General features: G+C 41.6%; 1 protein-coding gene across 1 annotated transcript in view; it reads left to right on the top strand.

Moving 5' to 3' along the window:
- The window catches only part of obsl1b (obscurin like cytoskeletal adaptor 1b), a 42,169-nt gene extending 25,682 nt beyond the window's left edge, over positions 1-16,487 (top strand). The window contains exons 32-38 of the mRNA XM_089133628.1: positions 7,088-7,200; positions 7,320-7,473; positions 7,729-7,890; positions 7,994-8,098; positions 9,444-9,710; positions 15,260-15,529; positions 15,802-16,487. Coding sequence (XP_088989754.1) covers positions 7,088-7,200; positions 7,320-7,473; positions 7,729-7,890; positions 7,994-8,098; positions 9,444-9,710; positions 15,260-15,529; positions 15,802-15,812 — 1,082 coding nt within the window. The 3' untranslated portion in view covers positions 15,813-16,487. The remainder of the gene's footprint in view (positions 1-7,087; positions 7,201-7,319; positions 7,474-7,728; positions 7,891-7,993; positions 8,099-9,443; positions 9,711-15,259; positions 15,530-15,801) is intronic.
- Positions 16,488-18,820: the final 2,333 nt, after the last annotated feature.

The following is an 18,820-nucleotide window of genomic DNA, read 5'->3' on the forward strand; positions in this document are numbered from 1 at the left end:
GCAGTTAGTAAAGAGGTACATTGTATCTGAAACTCAGCATCTCTTGGACCCCTTGCAATTCGCCTATCAGGCCTCCAGGGGAGTTGAAGATGCCATTGGGACACTATTGCACTTATTGCACACTCACCTTGAGAAACCAAAGACCCACGCTAAGATTTTATTTGTGGACTTTTCCTCGGCCTTTAATACTATCCAGCCCAGTATTTTGGCGGATAGACTGGCCTCAGAATTTTCACTTGAACCTGGCTTGATTCTTTGGATTGTTGATTTTCTTAGTTGTAGAATCCAGCAGGTCAGGACAGGAACTTCTCTCTCGGTCAAGATGTCTACTTGCACAGGCTCTCCTCAGGGATGTGTTTTATCTCCTTTATTGTTTATTTTATATACGAATTCTTGTACCAGCACTTTACCAAACAGGCACCTTATTAAGTATGCAGACGATACTGCTTTGTTGAGTCTACTGTATGATGATGAGGAGGATCATGGGCCAGTTCTTGACTATTTCTTAAATTGGTGTGAAAAGTCAAGCCTCCTTCTAAACACCACAAAAACAAAAGAAATGTCCATTGATTTTAGAATGACACAATCATCAAATTTAACTTTTATTAACGGGGAGGCTATACAATCGGTTACAAATTATAAATATCTTGGCATAGTGATTGACCATAAGCTTAAATGGGATCTGTGGTCTGACCTCATCAGTACTAAGACTCAACAAAGAATGTACTTTTTAAAGAAATTGTCATCTTTTAATGTTCACAACAAAATGCTTCAGATGTTTTATTCTTCTTTTATTGAAAGTGTGTTGGCCTTCTGCATCATCTGCTGGTTTGGAAATGCTACTGAGGCACAGAAGAAGTCTGTAAGGAAAACAGTAACACTGGCCAGTAAACTATTAGGGATCACGTTACCAAGTGTGGAATGCATTTACAGGGAAAGAGTAATGAACAAGGCAAAAACCATTGTGGGAGACAAGAGGCACCCTCTTGCCTCTTCATTCGAACTACTGCCTTCTAGGCGACGGTACTGCCTCCCTCTATTCACTAAAAATAGATCAAAGTCTTCATTTGTGCCTCAAGCAATTAAGCTTTTAAATAGCTAAGTTACATAGGTATAGGATACTCAGCTGGTCTGGTATTGCTTAAATCAAATAGGTAGTTAATAAGTGTAGGGTATGTGGAATTATGGGCTAAGTGTAGTAGTATGTGTCTTTGTATTTTTTCTTTTATTTATTTATTTTTGTGTGTGTGTATGATGTATGTCGTATGTATGTTGAAATGCCTACTTGATTGCTATGCAAACAAATTTCCTCACGAGGACAAATAAATGTACTTACTTACTTACTGATGCTGCTGGGGGTGGTAGGGAGTTGGTGGCAGCTCTCTTGTTCTCCAGGGCGGACGCAAGGGTTTTTAGAACTTGGTTGTGACGCCAAGTGTAGCGTCCTTGGGTGAGGCTTGTTTTACACCCTGTGAGAATGTGCCTGAGGTTGGCTGGCATGGAACAGAGGGCACACTCCGGATCTTCACCATACCATTGGTGAAGATTAACTGGTGTTGGAAGGACGTCATATGTTGCTCTGATGGAAAAACTCAATCGCCTCGCTTCCATAGCCCACAGATCCTTCCAGCTGACCTTCCTCTTCTCCACACTATCCCATCGAGTCCACTGTCCCTGTTTGGCAAGAGAGACTGCCTTTGCCCACCTTGCAGCCTCCTCCTGCTGGCGTACTTCCTGCACTACCATCTTCCGCCGCTCTGGTGCAGTGGCCTTACTCCAAACAGCATGGCTAGTTAGCCCAAGGCCTCCTCTCCCATGCTGAACATGACCCAATATGTCAGCATGTTTAAGGGCTGCTGTTGCCTCCTGGACTGCTTTTTCTGGCCTCCACTTGCGCCCGGTTGCCAAGGTCGGTGCGTTGTTGCTCACCACTAGGTCTCGAGATTCATTCAGCGTCATCTGAAGCCTGGTTTTTGCACACTTGAATTCCTCTGTTAGACTGGTGAGGGGCAGCTTGAGGACACCATCTCCATAGAGGCCTATGGTGGTAAGGCATCGTGGAACTCCGAGCCACTTCTTTAGATATCCTGTGACTCCTCTTTCCATCTTCTCCACTGTTGAGATTGGAACCTCATACACTACTAGGGGCCACAACACCCGGGGTAGGAGACCAAACTGCAGACACCAGGCCTTTAACTTTCCAGGTAGCTGGGTGTTGTCGATGGCCTGTAGGCTACTACTGATGTCTTTGCGCAGTTGTTGCACCTGGTCTTTGTCCTTCAGGCTTGCATCATACCACCTTCCAAGGCTTTTTACTGGCTGCTCAGACACTGTTGGGATTTGATCATGCCCGATGAAGAATTTCAGTTTAGAGAGTTTTCCCTTCACAATTGAGATGCTGCGTGACTTGGATGGTTTAATCTTCATACGGGCCCAGCTGATGTTCTCCTCGAGCTTTCTGAGCAGTCTCCTGGTGCATGGAACGGTGGTGGTCAATGTTGTAATGTCATCCATGTAGGCTCTGAGTGGAGGGAGGCGGTAACCAGAGTTGACTCGCTGTCCACCAACAACCCATCTTGAGGCTCTGATGATCACCTCCATAGCCATTATAAATGCCAATGGAGAAATGGTACACCCTGCCATTATACCTACATTCAGGGTCTGCCATGAGGTGGTGAACTCTGAGGTGGTGAAGCAGAACTGCAGATCCTGGAAGTACGACCTCACCAGGGTTGTGATGGTGTCCGGTATGTGGAAAAATCTGAAGGCAGACCACAGTAGTTCATGGGGCACAGAGCCAAATGCATTGGCGAGGTCTAAGAAGACTACATGGAGGTCCCTTTTCTCCACTTTGGCCATCTGAATCTGGTGCCAGATCATGCTGGAATGTTCCAAGCAGCCAGAGAACCCTGATATTCCTGCCTTCTGTACAGATGTATCGACATACGCATTCTTTTGAAGGAACTCGGCCATCCTCTGAGCAATGACCTTAAAGAAGATTTTACCCTCGACATTCAGTAAGGAGATTGGGCGGAATTGGCTGATAGTCTCTGCATCCTTCTCCTTAGGGATCAGGACCCCGCCTGCCCTGCGCCACACTTTGGGTATTTTCTTCTTTTGCCAAGCTGTTCTCATAAGTCTCCAGAGGAACCTCAGGACGTCTGGTGCGTTCCTATACACTTTGTACGGGACTCCATTTGGCCCCGGGGCTGATGCTGTTCTTGCCCGTCGAACTATGTTTTCCACCTCTTTCCATGTCGGAGGACTGGTCTCAATATGATATTCTGGGGGTTCAATGGGTGGAATATCTGATGGGATGGCCAGATGCTCATGTCGCTTTGAGTCAAAGTTTGTTGTTCTCAGGTACTCCTCTAGATCTTTCTTTGTTGTTTTTAGAGCTCCACTTTTTTCCTCTGTGAAGAGACTTTTAAGGAACTTGAAGGGATCTTTATAGAAACGGGTTCTAGTTTGCTCTTTCTTCCTTCTGCGTTTCCGTAGGTTCTCTGCTCTACGGAGAGACGCCAACCGGGTTTTGATGTCAGCCTGAAGTGCCTCTATGCCCTCCTTTTCTACTTCCGAGGCCTTCTTCCACTGTTTTTTAAGCTGTCTCCTTTCTTGAACGAGGCGCTTGATTTCTTGTTGCCTCCTGGAAACTGGTGGGGTTGGGACCTTCCTCCTGCCTTTTTCCTCTTGCACTCCAAAGCTTTCTACCCCGTACTCATAAATGATGTTGCCCATGCTCTCTAACTTCTTCTCCACTGTGCCTCGAAGTTTCTCGAGGGTCAAGGTAAGGTCAGTATTCACTGTTTCCCACAGCTTCTTGTCACTGGCACCAGGCCACTTCACACACGGTCTGTGCCCTAGTAGTCTCCTCTCGACTACAGGTCTGGGGGGATGGGTGATTTCCACTCCTGTTGTTGGTTCCACCTCAGTTGTTACTTCGGTGCTTGGGTTTACATCTTCCATGACAGCGGTACTGATGCACTGCAAACTATGGTTTGCGTCCAGTTGCTGTGCTTCACTCGACTGATTTGGTCGCTTTCGCAGAAAGTGATCAATGCGAGGCCTCTGTCTCTCTATACCCAAACACCCCTTCTTCCCCTGGTGGATCCTCAACCCATGGTATGATGTAACTTTCCTCCACCCGCAGACACATACCTGCATCTCCTTGTGGCCAGCTGTTGCAGCGGAACTTGTGACAGTTGCTGTGGTGTTCTCTTGTGCTGTGCTCTCATTACTCGTAGTCGTTTCCAGTCCAGTCGTTACCATGGTATCAGTCAATGAGTCTTCTTCCGCCCCCGCTCTCGCAGACTCTAGGGGTATTCTCATATGTTGCCTTTTTGTAGCTAAGGCGGGTGTTTCCAACATACTGCGAAGCATGAGAAACTACAGAAATGGGAAGCTAACCCATGACTGTCCCAAAGGGGTCTATTCCCTCCTGTCAGCCGTCTCTCCGTGCTGCCCCAAGGACTTTCCCCTGTTGTCAACTGATCTTTCTCAGTAGTCACTGGACAGGTCCAGAAATTCAGATTCCAAGAACACAAGATAAGATGTTCCTAACCTTTGTGCAAGCACTCTCAAGAGTTCATGAACAGTGAGCCTCATAAATTTGGGGATCGCATCGTCAGTAGTGTACCTTTGGTTCATAGGGTGTTTCGGCCTTTCACACTATACACCCTCTCCAAAGGCGGCCAGCGACAGGGTGATCAAACCTGCGCTTGCGTCCCATTCCCAATTAGACATGGGAGTTGCCTTGTTGTTGACAGGCAACATCCCATTGGACTATGCTTGGCAGGGGCGTCCTCCTCCCTGAGTCAAACATTGTTGACCGCATACCTCCTGACCCTCTCACTTCGGGGCCCAGCTGGGGTCTTTTCTCTTTATCCAGAGCCACTGACTGCTGACTTCTGCCGCCTCCGATACAGCTCTGATTGCCGAACGCTGACTCTGGCCCTTAATTCCCAGGTCTCTAAGCAGTCTGATTGTAGATGTTGCCACAAAGCCTCTGCAGCCCACCTCCACTGGTCGGATTTCTGTGTTCCATCCATGACGCCGTGCTTCGGCAGCTAGCTCAGCATAGCGCAGATGTTTCCGCTCATAAGCCTCATCTACTGAGTCCTCCCAGGGTACTGTGAGCTCAATAATGAAGGCCTTCTTGAGCGAACGGGACCAGAGCACCATGTCAGGTCTTAGGGTGGTGGTTGCGATCTCTGGAGGAAACACAAGTTGCCGACCAATGTCAGCTAGCATTTTCCAGTCGCGGGCCAAGCGCAGCTGGTCTCGATCTAAAGGTGTAGAGCTGCTCTTTGGTGGTTTTGCCCCTTCACGGACAAAAGTCATCCGTAAGGGGTGTGATGCTGCTGGGGGTGGTAGGGAGTTGGTGGCAGCTCTCTTGTTCTCCAGGGCGGACGCAAGGGTTTTTAGAACTTGGTTGTGACGCCAAGTGTAGCGTCCTTGGGTGAGGCTTGTTTTACACCCTGTGAGAATGTGCCTGAGGTTGGCTGGCATGGAACAGAGGGCACACTCCGGATCTTCACCATACCATTGGTGAAGATTAACTGGTGTTGGAAGGACGTCATATGTTGCTCTGATGGAAAAACTCAATCGCCTCGCTTCCATAGCCCACAGATCCTTCCAGCTGACCTTCCTCTTCTCCACACTATCCCATCGAGTCCACTGTCCCTGTTTGGCAAGAGAGACTGCCTTTGCCCACCTTGCAGCCTCCTCCTGCTGGCGTACTTCCTGCACTACCATCTTCCGCCGCTCTGGTGCAGTGGCCTTACTCCAAACAGCATGGCTAGTTAGCCCAAGGCCTCCTCTCCCATGCTGAACATGACCCAATATGTCAGCATGTTTAAGGGCTGCTGTTGCCTCCTGGACTGCTTTTTCTGGCCTCCACTTGCGCCCGGTTGCCAAGGTCGGTGCGTTGTTGCTCACCACTAGGTCTCGAGATTCATTCAGCGTCATCTGAAGCCTGGTTTTTGCACACTTGAATTCCTCTGTTAGACTGGTGAGGGGCAGCTTGAGGACACCATCTCCATAGAGGCCATGCAGCTATACTTAAGCTTACATATATCCACTCCTACTCGTATTTATACTCGTTAATTCATCATTTATAAAACATTAATAGACATTAATATGCAGTTTATAAATACAGCTATTCATGCTTTTTTCTTGATTTATAAGCATATCTATAATGCGTTTAATGATTGTATTTTCATACTTTGTTGATCAATTAATAATTTCTAAATGAAGTATAGCATTATTTACAAACCAGTTGTTTAAGAGTTGTCAGTCATTGATAAGATCACTTAGAAAGTGTAAGTAAATGTAGTAAATACAGGTTGTTATAAAGCATTTAGTAGTGGTCAGTTAACTATTTTTGTGACCTAATCTAAAGTGAGGACTATTCATGCCTTGTAAAGCATTTATAAAGGTGATTTAAAGACTCGTCAATCTTCTAAACAGTGAAATGTAACAAACACAACACAGTGATACAGAACACAGAAATATTTAACAGCCTTTAAAAATGCTTTACAAGGCATGAATAGTCCTCACTTTAGATGAGCTCACAAACATAGTTAACTGACCACTACTAAATGCTTTATAACTACCCAAATTAACCCTTAATTACAGCATTAATACATGTTAATAAAGCATTTATTAACACATTAAGTAACCATCACTATATTTCTGAATAATAAGATGTATGAATGTACATTTAAATAGTTTATTAATCATTTACTTACTCGCTCTAAGTAATCGTACGAACCACTGAAAACTCTTAAATAACTGGTTCATAAAAAATGCAATTCTTCATTTAGAAATGATAAATTAATCATTAATAAAGGATGAAAATACAATTATTAAACAAATTATAGATATGCTTTTAAATCAAGAAGAAAGCATTTATAGCTGTATTAATGAACTGCTTATTAATGTCTATTAATGCTTTATGAATGATGAATTAATGGTTTACTCATGCTTAACTAATGATTATTAGCGTGTAGTTATTATAAAGTGTTACCCATGTTTTTATGTCAAAAGTAATGTTCTTACATTGGCTGACAAGACTTTGCTTCTTCAGAAATCCCAGTATCAGTCTTGAAAAAGCTTGAGGATATCAGACAACCAGAAGGATCTGGTGTAACCCTTGAATGTGAGCTGTCACGCCACAACGTAGACATAAAGTGGACAAAGGTAAAATTACATGACATCCCCACGACCTCTTGTTGCAGTTGATTAAAAATGAAAAAAAGTTAATTATTTGAAGTTGCAATTTTTGTCTACAAAATAAAGCGTAATTCTTTCACTTTCAGAATGAAGTTCAGCTTAAACCAGGAAAAAATCTTCGCATTTACTCTATGGGAAGAAAGTCATTTCTACAGATACTGAAGTGTGAGCTGGTAGACTCTGGTTCATATGTGTGTGATGCTGGGGAAGCTACAACATCATGTTCAGTGGAAATCTATGGTAATAACAAAAAAGAGTCTGTTAAAATACCATCACATGTATCTGCAGATTGTATACGTTCCTGGTGATATACTGATTATTTAAATCTAAATCCTCCTGCTGAAATAATTAATTCTAAGTACAACACTACCATCTATTGGTTCTGAGACAAATTCAACTAAATGGAAAGCATTTTCACTTACTGCTGAATTAGTTACGTATTATATCTATAACTAATTACGCAACACCTTTTTATGTTTAATAATATTTCAACAGAGAGGGAACTTGAGATTCTACAAAGCTTAGAGGATCTGGATATTCAAGAAGATCAAAATGCAGTGTTCATGTGTGAAGTGTCACTTGATGATGTGCCCGGAGAGTGGTTTAAGAACGGAGAGAGGATCAAACCAACCAGCACCATTAAGATCCGTCAGGAAGGTTATTCTAGCACCCATTGCTACATTCCCAAAAATTGACCACTCAACCTCTCAATATTTTTATCACTATCTGATCACGACTTTTCTGAACCATGTTTTCTTAGGGACTAAGCACTTCCTCCTCATATGCAATGTTAAAGGAGACGACTCTGGAGAGATCAAGTTTGTTGCCAAGAATGTCGAGTCTACGGCTAACCTTGAGGTGGAAGGTCTGTATGTTAAGTCAAACACACACTACAAAACCAAAGCTTGTCATCCTCTTTGATGACTAGTCGCAGATGCTATGACATTTCAAACCGTTTTGAAATGTGTCCAACCAGACATCAGTTATTTAGAATGTCCCGACAAGTAAGAGAGCAGCAATGATGACCAACAGCCAAAAACAACAACTGAAACCTCTTTTTATAATCTATATTTTGGTTTCTTTTTCTCATTCTGTGCAAATTATTGTCGAGAATTAACTTTCACGTTACTATTTGCAATCGTTTTTGAGAGTTCGGGATCATACCTATAGTCAAGAGAATGATCGTATTGTGATTAATTGTATAAAATGCACAATATCACAGCAAATCCTAAAGCAAGAAATTAGTCTTTAAATGTGAGCAGGGTGATAAGCTCCAGTCGTAAATGCATATCACGATACTGAACTCACGATACAATATTATAGTCTCAATATTATTGATACAATATTATAGACTATCTTGGCGATAGTCCAAGACATATTATAAAAGGTTAACAAAAAATGTACTGTTGATTAAAATGATAACTTTGGTATGACATTGTGGGTTTAAATTAATAGGGTTGGACTCGGTGCTTGTAACCCAAGGACAATGGTGAAACCAGAATAAAAATATTCATGATTCTGAAGCTGAAAATACAGAATTATTTTTGACGAATATGCTTGATCACTGTCACTAACTAGATGTGGCCTACCACACATAAATGTCGGACACTTTTTCCTGGTAACATAAGATATTTGGCATTGTCAGGACCCAGAAATATTCCCCAATTGCATTATTATACATTATAATCAACATTATATATAGTTCAATGTAGTACTGACACTAAAACTCTGATAACTTTTTCTCACAGTCATTTTTATTTTGGGGGAACTATCCACGATACATATTGTCACTATTCACGATACGTATTATTGCATTTTTGTATTGCGATATATTGTGGCATGATATATTGTTGCACCCCTACACACTACAGTTCAACAGCTAATGTTTTGGAAATGTGTATTCTTTGTATTATAAATTATTTAATTATGGCTCACTAATTTGATTGAATATGTTGCGTTCCAAGACTGATGATGACTAGTATAAAAGCCATGGGGCATTTCACAGGGTTTTTGGTTTGTTTTGTTTTTTTACCACACCGATTGTCCATGTTCACTACACAATTCCAAATCTATGGTTCTAACTGTAGCCAAACTTTTAATTCAACTGTTTTAAGAGCAAAGATAAAATAACTGGACACATTACATCAAAAACGTTATAACAGCAATATCACACTCAAAGTGCTTAAAACTATGACTTTTCATCTCCACAGCACTACCAGCAAACATTGTGAAACCACTTCAGGATAAAACAGCTCTAGAAAAAACCCGTGTCATACTGGACTGCACTCTGACCAATCCTCGTTGCAGCATTCGCTGGTATAAAGGACCTAATGTCATCCTGCCTTCTGAGCGCTTCGAGATCTGCAGTGAAGGGTGCTATCGAAAACTTGTGATTCAACAGGTGTTGCTAGAGGATGAGGGCATCTATAGTGTTCAAGTTGGAAACTACACATCCTCAGCAAGACTAACTGTTGAAGGTGAGGCAACTTCAGTCCTTTCAACCAATTATACAATAATAACATAACAGGTGGGGTGAACTGGAATGATTGACAGCACTGTCATTTTTTAAACAACCCAATAGTTCGTTAAGTTGCCAGTCATACAGTTTTTAATTTTAATTTATAAATAACAAGGCTTTCTAATGCAGAATATATGATGAAACAACTGTATGTTTGTGGTACATTTTTTTAAACATTACATCTTGATTGTGGGAACGTCCAATTATCTTAAAAGCCCCCCTGTAGACAATAAGTTTTTTAAATACTCAGTAATAGTGTTGACTTATGAATAGTCTATATAGGCATATTCTATAGGCTAAACAACATTAAAAATTTCATTTTTAAAACTCATCTTTGGTCACCAAAATGACATATTCAAACGTTTTTTTGTTCCAGTGAAAAAAAAATGTTCATGCCTTAAAATAGCTTGAATGTAACTACATCCTGGCTTCATTTATTATACACGAAATAATATGCAAATTAGCCTCACTTCACCCACTCATACGGGCTCAGAGATCCGCTTAGCCAACTTTACTAAAGTAAACGCTGAATAATGGTATCTCTTTTTACAACATCGGACACATGCCTTTTGCTTGACTATGTAGGCTAAGAGCTAATATTGTGATGTTACATTTACATTTACATTTATTCATTTAGCTGACGCTTTCATCCAAAGTGACTTACATTTGCTATGTATGTCAGAGGTTGCACGCCTCAGGAGCAACTAGGGGTTAAGTGTCTTGCTCAGGGACACATTGGTTTCTCACAGTGGATTCTAACCTGGTTCTCTCACACCAAAGGCATTTGTCTTATAGACTGCACCATCACCACCCGATAATATGTTACTATGTTCCCGTTCGCCATCTCAGAGTCTGACAGCTGTCTTCTAAAAATCAGATCCATAGAAATACTTTGAACAAAGGCATATAGTCCAGAATCAACATAACATTGTAATATACATTATGTAGCCAACATAATTCACAGGCTATATTGCTAATAGGTCCCTGATTTTTCATATCAACAGAAAAATATACAGGGATAACATTAGGTTACTATCGTAACCGCGGTTCTCTGAAACATCGAGTGGAGAGATAAACCTATGGGAAGGGCATCCGCACCTGACCTCTGCGGAAGAATCCAATTGCACAAAGTCTGGCCTGACAAACAGAAGCGCGTGTCCAATTAACACAGTCTCATCCCAAGACGTCATATAACTGACGACTTGGGACGTCTTTTGACAATACGTCAACATCCGCCCTTTTAGGGTACCCTTTAAAGTCAGTTACATGACGATCCTGGGACGTCATACAACTGATGCTTTACCTTTAACGTCATTTAGATGACGGGGTAGGTTTATGTCTGGGGTAGGGTTAAGATCCTATAACGTCATCTAACCGACGTTAAAGGGTACCCTAAAACGGCGGATGTTGACGTATGGTCAAAAGACGTCCCAAGACGTCAGTTAAATGACGTCTTGGGATGAGACTGCGCTGGTCCAATGCCTGGTAAGGGACCCGCCTCTTACCAAAAGTATAAAACACTAGCACGCGCTATCTTACCTCAGTGAGCATATTTGCTTATCGTGCAGCAAGCGGGGCAAGCTTTGTGGATCTCTCCACTCAATGTTTCAGAGAACCGGGGTTACGATAGTAACCTGTTGTTCTCTTTCATCATCTCGTGTTCGAGATCCACCTATGGGAAATATGGACAGCTCCCCGATTGCCCAATACATTACAATGAGGCCCTGAAAGCCAAAGGAAAGCCACCTAGAAAGGCAGTGCATGACATGTCACAAGGAAACAACCACGCAAAGTGAGGAAGCACAGAATAGACAGAATGAGCTACCGGGGTTCTGGTGACATCGAGCCGGTAGTATCTCACAAACATATGGGGAGAGGCCCAGCTTGCAGTGGCACATATGTCCTGCAAAGAGACTCCCCTAAATAGAGCCCATGAGGCAGCCATACCTCTAGTAGAGTGAGCTCTGACCCCTCTGGAGGCTGCACTCCCTTGGATTCATATGCCAAAGATATAGCTTCCACAAGCCAATGAGAAAGGCGTTGCTTGGAAATGGGGTTCCCAGAGTGCGGGGGGCCTCAAGAGATGAAAAGCTGGTCGCTTTTTCTGAACGCGCTGGTCCTGTCTAAGTATACCCACAGGGCACGTACAGGACACAAAGCGTTCAACCTCTGATGCTTCGTGAAGGAGAAAGGAGCTGGGTGAAACGCGGAAAGCTCAATCACCTCACACGTGAATGCTGGGAAGCATTTTGGCATAAAGGCCGGGTTGGGCCTGAGAAAAACCTTATCTCCACTGAGCAAGAATCTAGTGCACGAGGGATGAACAGAGAGTGCATGCATATCACTGACCCGCTTGGCAGATGCCAAGGCCGGGAGCAGAGCTGTCTTGAAGGGAAATACTTCCCAAGGGGTCAAATGGCTGTTGAGACAATGTGTCCAAGACCATGGAGAGGTCCCATTTAGGAATGACTCTCCTGGAGACTGGAAGAGAGCGGCATGCGCCCTTTATAAACCTACAAATAAGGGGGTGTTGCCCCACTGTAGCACTGTCAAACCCCACATGACATGCAGCGATAGCCGATAAACAAACCTTAATAGTGGAAAAGGATCTTCCCTTATCTAAAAGGTCCTGCAGAAAGCATAAAATGTTAGTGATTGAGAACACACGCTACTTACAGTCATAAAGGGACAATGTCGAAGAGGCTCTGGCACACTGAATGGTGGCCACAACACGTTGGGGGAGGCCCAATGTGTTTAAGTTGGCCCTCTCACGGGCCAGGCCCAGAGAGCCACCCTGTCTGGGTGCGGGTGATAAATTTCCCTGTTCGCTTGGGACGAAAGGTCTGTAAGAAGTGTGAGAGGCCACAGCTGGGCATACAGCAGAGGGTTAATCTCTGAGAGCCACGGAGCCTTGGGCCACCTGGGAGCTATCAAAATCATGGTCAAGCTCTGTTCCCTCACCCTGGCCAGAGACGTCGTTATGAGGCAAAGGGGAGGAAACGCATAGAGTAGCATGCTGGGCCACGGATGGGCCAGTTCACACTTGTGTCCAATGGGCTGGTCGCCTGAAAACCTGGACCGAGAAGCACCTGGAGCTGAACATCAGGTAGGCCTCTTCCTCTTTCCGTCCGACGGGGTAGAGTGGGTGGGCTTTTTTGAAAGATGTCTTACCCCAGGGCTTAGGAGGATGGTTGGGCTGTTGGCTGGGCTGCTGGCTGGGTGACCTACTGCGAGGCCTGGCTGAGTTATGGTACGGCCGCTCCGTGGTATAGTCGAACCGCTAACCGGAGGAGCTTGGGCAGACGGGATGGTTTCCTCATCGTCCGAGCTATCAAGTATAGCGGGGTCTTCGCCTGAGCCGGGCGGCTTGTTGTCAAGTAAGGAAATACCGGGAAGGATTTCCTTGAGTAGGCCCTCGTTAGTCTGGTCAGCCCAACTGAGAGCAGGCATGCTCCGGGGAGTCCATGAAGCTGCAAGGCTTTCACCTGCTCCAGCATCCGAGTTGTACTGTTCGTCAGTGCTTTGTCTGGATGCAACCTTGGGTCTACATCAAAGAAGCTTCCTCAGCAGGGTGAGGCACAGTTCTCAGAAAGAGAAAGCGCTTCCTCCGCGTGCTTTAATCCCACGCAAAAGGCATATTATCCTATATATATTTATAAATATCCTATAAATATTTATCTTATATATTGTAGCCTACATTATAATGTTCACTTATAGCAGGGGTGTCCAAATTGGCCACTGTTCAGGTGTGTTTTAATTGGGGTTGGAGAAACTTTGCAGGTCAGTGAACCTTTAGGAGCAGGATTGGACATCGCTGATTTATATATAGGCCTGGTTTCACAGACAGGGCTTAAATGAAAGCAGGATTAGGCATTTGTTTAGTTAGGACATTTTGGTTTAATGGGACCCATCAACTTTTTGGTTACCCATATTCTTCAAAAGATCTTTCTTCAGCAGAATAAAAAAATAATAACTTGAGGGTGAGTAAATGACAGAATTTTTGTATGACCTATTCTGTAGGAATAGACCTAATCTTTGAAACCGGGGGAAATTATTTTTGCGGTTTAATTTAATTTTTTTCTTAAACATATATGTAAGTTATCCATTATTGCCCTAAAAACTGTCGTGCTACGAACTTGTCTATTATTTGACAGAATTTCAAATTCAGTGCATCAACAATAGGCTACCTTATTCTACTTGCTAATGTCTGATATCTAGATTAGAAGTCTTTCAATCAATCAGTTATTCATTCAGTCAGTCAGTCAGTCAGTCAATCACTTCGCTGTTCAACGCATTCCCATCCTTTAGCGTCATATAGAACGCTATAATATGCAAAAACGGCGCTATACTACGCACATGGCATCGTTAATATAACACGCGCTGTGAGGGCTAAGTTTAGGTGTGGGGTAGGGTGTGCGTGTCATATTCACGCTAAAGGATTTATGACGTCTTGGGTTCGCGTGTTATATTAACGATAAAGGGTGCCATGTGCGTAGTATAGCGCCGTTTTGTTAAAGGATGAGGTGGGAATTATGTTCCAGTGAAAACATAAATGTTCTAAATGAAAATCAAAATAGTTTCTTGAAACCAAAAAAATGAATCAGTCACGTCTGACACAAACCATAGTCTCGCAAGAAAGTCTTAATATTCAGTATTATTCAATGATAAATGCTTCTTAGCATTTTCCTGGCAAAATTACTTAAGCAATTTGCCTTTGGAACTACTTGACGAACAAATCTTTACTTTAAGACTTCTGGGCGTCCAACTTACCGTCGTCAGCCACCTGTACAAATTTCCACTGCAGTTACTACAATAACCGGCAGGTGGCGACGTCTCCCTTCTACACATACAGTACAGTACGCTGGCTGTAGGCTAATACCACAAAACAGTGGAGACGTTTCATTATTAAATAGCCAATTTAAATCACATAGTAGCTATCTTTTATTTAACTCAGTCACTAATGATGGATGTCCGAAAAAGGAGTTTAAATCTCCTCTGCCAATTTCTTCGAAATGTCAGGCCTATTCATATTTATGTTGGTTTCATAAATTAGAAAACATAGCTAAATTTTTAAAACCTGATTTAATAAAAATGTAAAGCAATTTTCTTTCTAAAGTGTGAGAATACACACACAGTGACTATGCATGTTGTGTGTTCATAAACTGGCCAAATTAAAATGTGATTGACAACTATAAATTGGTTTTCAACCTGTTTTAAAGTTTTCTAGTGTTATGAAAATAAAATGGCTACCTGCAAGTCATAGTGAACGCTATTCAGATGTATTAACAGTATGCCTATTTTAATAGAAAACTTTAAATGTTTGTTTATTTGTTTGTTGTTGTTTTAAGAAAAACTAAAAGATTATAGAAATTATAAAAAGTTTCAGGTAATTGTCTGTATGATTATAATGAGAAAATGACTGTATTGGGGTAAAAAAAAACTATTACATAATAACTGATACTATAACATGTGCCCATGTGGTTTTGCACTTCCTCCCTGTGTAAACAGCTCAGTCAGTTCTGATGGTGCGAGAGCTGCAGGATGTGGACGTAACTGCTCCTGCAGATGCATGCTTTGAATGTGAAGTCTCTCTGCCTGTGGTCAAGGCACCTACGTGGACCCTGAAGGGGGAGACACTGCATCCTGGTCCTAAAGTTGTGGTGGAGAAAATGGGAACCGTTCATAGGCTCACTCTTAAACAAACATCCACAGATATGTGCGGCATTGTGTGCTTTATCATAGGAAGAGCCAAAAGCACTGCACATCTGCGTGTCATAAGTAAGTCTTATGCATGCAGTTACATGTTTAAATATTGCAGAGTTGATGTTTATATTGTTGTTTATATACTTTACATATATACTACTATCATTACTTTTACTCTTAATACGAAACATTTCTGATGCCTATTCTTAGACATGGAGTCTTGACTTGTTTTAATAAGAATTTGATAGTCTGCAATATCATGGGCCATGTGATTTACAGTGGTATCCAGTAAAGGTTTATCAAGTGACTGCTGACTTATTGATTTTTTCTTTCTTTCTTGTTTGCAGGTAACCACTGAGAAACAACACATGCGCACTTTCAGTGCATAATACTCAACTATACGTCACTATTTAAATACAAAAAATACCAAATGAAATGATGAAACCATTAAATATCTATTCTTGTTTGAAAGTGAGAGGCGTATAATTAATTTATTTAAAATTCGAATTTGTTTAAACCATTTGGTGTCATTTTTTGCACATTACACCCCACATCTGTTAGTCTAATTTATTCAAGTCTTGAATATTGTGCTGCATAAATTTATGATCAAACAAATTGTGCTTTTTAAAAAAACAAAATTAACAGCACCAGGCCTTTACGCTTTAAATTTCTTGCACAGTAATTTGGTGTTTAATTTTTAAATTTGTGTACTACTGTATATCCTTGTATAGATATCCTTTGTGTTGTGTTTTTTATTATTCTTGTTTCATGGGATGAAGATTACAGGCATAGGTTAAGGCATGTAATTAAAATGTGCAGGGCCAAAGATGATCAAAAGAGGGTTCAGGACGGTAACTTCAGGATATGTAACAAATACAGCCATTTTACGAATTAGGGAAACATTTACGAATAAATGGAAAAGCTTTTTTAGAGTGTTAGTTGTTTGCTTCTGTTCTATTCAAAAGCTAGCCTATTTCACAGTTCTTGCCTTTTACCGAAGTATCCAAATGAAGTGCTGCAGTTTCTCCTTGTTTATCAAGATCTTTCAATAAAATTTGAAAACATATTTTCTTGAGGAGTGTTCTATCATATTGAATTTTTTTGTGAACAGTCAATACAACCCTGAAAGAGACATCTCTTTCTTTTTGTGGAAAACAAAGCTTATAATTAAATGTATGTAAAATGTTTCTATATTCTTCCAGTGCATTTCCTAAGTGTTATAAATAACTATTCCTTTAAGCTGACAGGTCACAACCAATCCACCTTTTTTCTACACCCCATGACCCTTTGCTCAAGTTAAGGGACTGACTTATGTTTTAGAGAAAGGTTCGCTCTATCTATGAACACAATAATAAGCATTTTCAAGAACTCAGTAAAGATGACATTATTCTACTCATTTCAACCATTGAACATTATTTAGGGGTTATGCGCCCAGGCCTGGGTTACTTTTTTATGTGGAATGCCATGTCTGCCAAAATAAGAAGAAAAAAAATACATAAATAAATGTACAAAGAAATGGAATATATATATATATAAAGTATATCTAAGTTTATTTATTTACACAAAGAAATATATAAATAAATATATGTGAAAGTAAGGGTAGAAATAAATAAATGTGAATATAAGTTATTGTAGACATAAATACAGTTATTAATGTGGAAATAAATAAATGTATGAATAAATAAATGAAAAAATTATTAATAAAAATTAAATAAAAGTATAAATAATAATGAATTTTCCTTTTACATTTCTTTGAATATTTATTTTATTTATGTATTTATCTATTTTTGTTTTTTATATTTCTCTGTATATTTATTTATTATTATTTTGTCAGACACGGCATTCCATATAAATAAAAGTTGCCGCTTTTCTGTGGCAACTGAAGAATTTGAAATGTTGTAAAAGCGATGGGGAGACGCAATTTATTACTCAACAAGTGAGTGAGGTATTTTACTAAACTGATTGATTGTCAAATGTAGCTAACAGAATTCATTGTTTCAGCATCATCTATTGTGAAGGGTCATATTCATCCACAGTCACGCAGAGCTGAAACTCAACCAAAACAATGTTCTTCTACAAAATGCATGTCTTTTTTATGGCTAGAGGGCCAAAAGGGAAACTCTGTATATTTACCCCAAAAATGTTGACTTAGTTTTGATGCCTTAGTCATTTTAAGTAATACATCCCACCTCATATTTACACTGTAAAAAAATATTGTTGGTTTAACTTAAAAAAATTAAGTAAACTGGTCGCCTTAAAATTTTAAGTTGATTAAAATGGAAAAAAGTGAGTTAATACAATGAAGGAGATTGATTTAATCATCAGAAAATAAGTTATCTGAACTAAATAAATTGGTCCCACTTTATATTAAGTGGCTTTATTGTGTACTTACATTGAAATTTGTCACGGGATACTGGAGAAGAAACCTCAGAAAGCGTCTGGTGGGTAACTCAGTCTTTAATGACAAATTAGGCAAAGCCGCAACGGCCGTATATCAACGAAAAGTTCAAAGTCTTAAATGCAAACAGAGCAAAGCCGCTTAGACCCTTTTAACAGAGAAAAGTTCTCCTTAAATTCTTGAGAAGCTGAGTGAAGCCCGAGCGGAAGGTCCCAAAGCCTCGGGAGTTAGTAGAGCAGGAAGACAGGTGAGACGTTGCACCCTCAGCGGTAACCCGAGGCTCAGCACTGGACACAGGACAAACCAGTAACATAACCCCCAAAATAATAAGCAGTACTAGACAGGACAAGATACGACTGGACTCTTGATCAATGGATGAAACACAAGTACGGCAACATACGTGACGATAGCAATAATCCGACAGAGAAGGGATGAAAGAGAAAGCTAGAAATAGAGAGACTAACGATCAGAGATGGAGAGCAGGTGAGGAGATGAAAGAACGAGGAACAGCTGAAACAGATGAGAGCGCAATGATGAATGAGAGTCAGAGTGTGTGGATGTGTGTGTCCAGCAGATGGAGACAGAGAACAGAAAGAGAGAAGGAACCAGGATCATGACAGTACCCCTCTCTCAAGGAAGAGGACTGGCGAGAGCGGTAAAAGTCATCAATGAGCGAGCGGTCCAGGACGTCCCAGGCGGGGATCCAACTTCTCTCCTCCGGACCGTATCCCTCCCAGTCAACCAAAAACTGCCGACCCGACCTCGGGGACGAACGTCAAGGAGTCTGCAGACTCGATAGACAGGGGAGCCCTCGACGCGGACAGGAGCGGCCCGATAAATTTGGGAGCCAGCTTGCGTGACGGAAACTGGAGAGGTAGGTTGAGAGTGGAAAGCCACACTCTCTGACCGCAGACGTAGCGGGGACTCTTGACACGGCGCTTGTTAGCTGCCCGGCGCGTGACGGAACG

Source organism: Pimephales promelas, chromosome 7, assembly GCF_988280905.1.
Source record: "Pimephales promelas chromosome 7, fPimPro1.hap1.1, whole genome shotgun sequence".
NCBI lineage: Eukaryota > Metazoa > Chordata > Actinopteri > Cypriniformes > Leuciscidae > Pimephales > Pimephales promelas.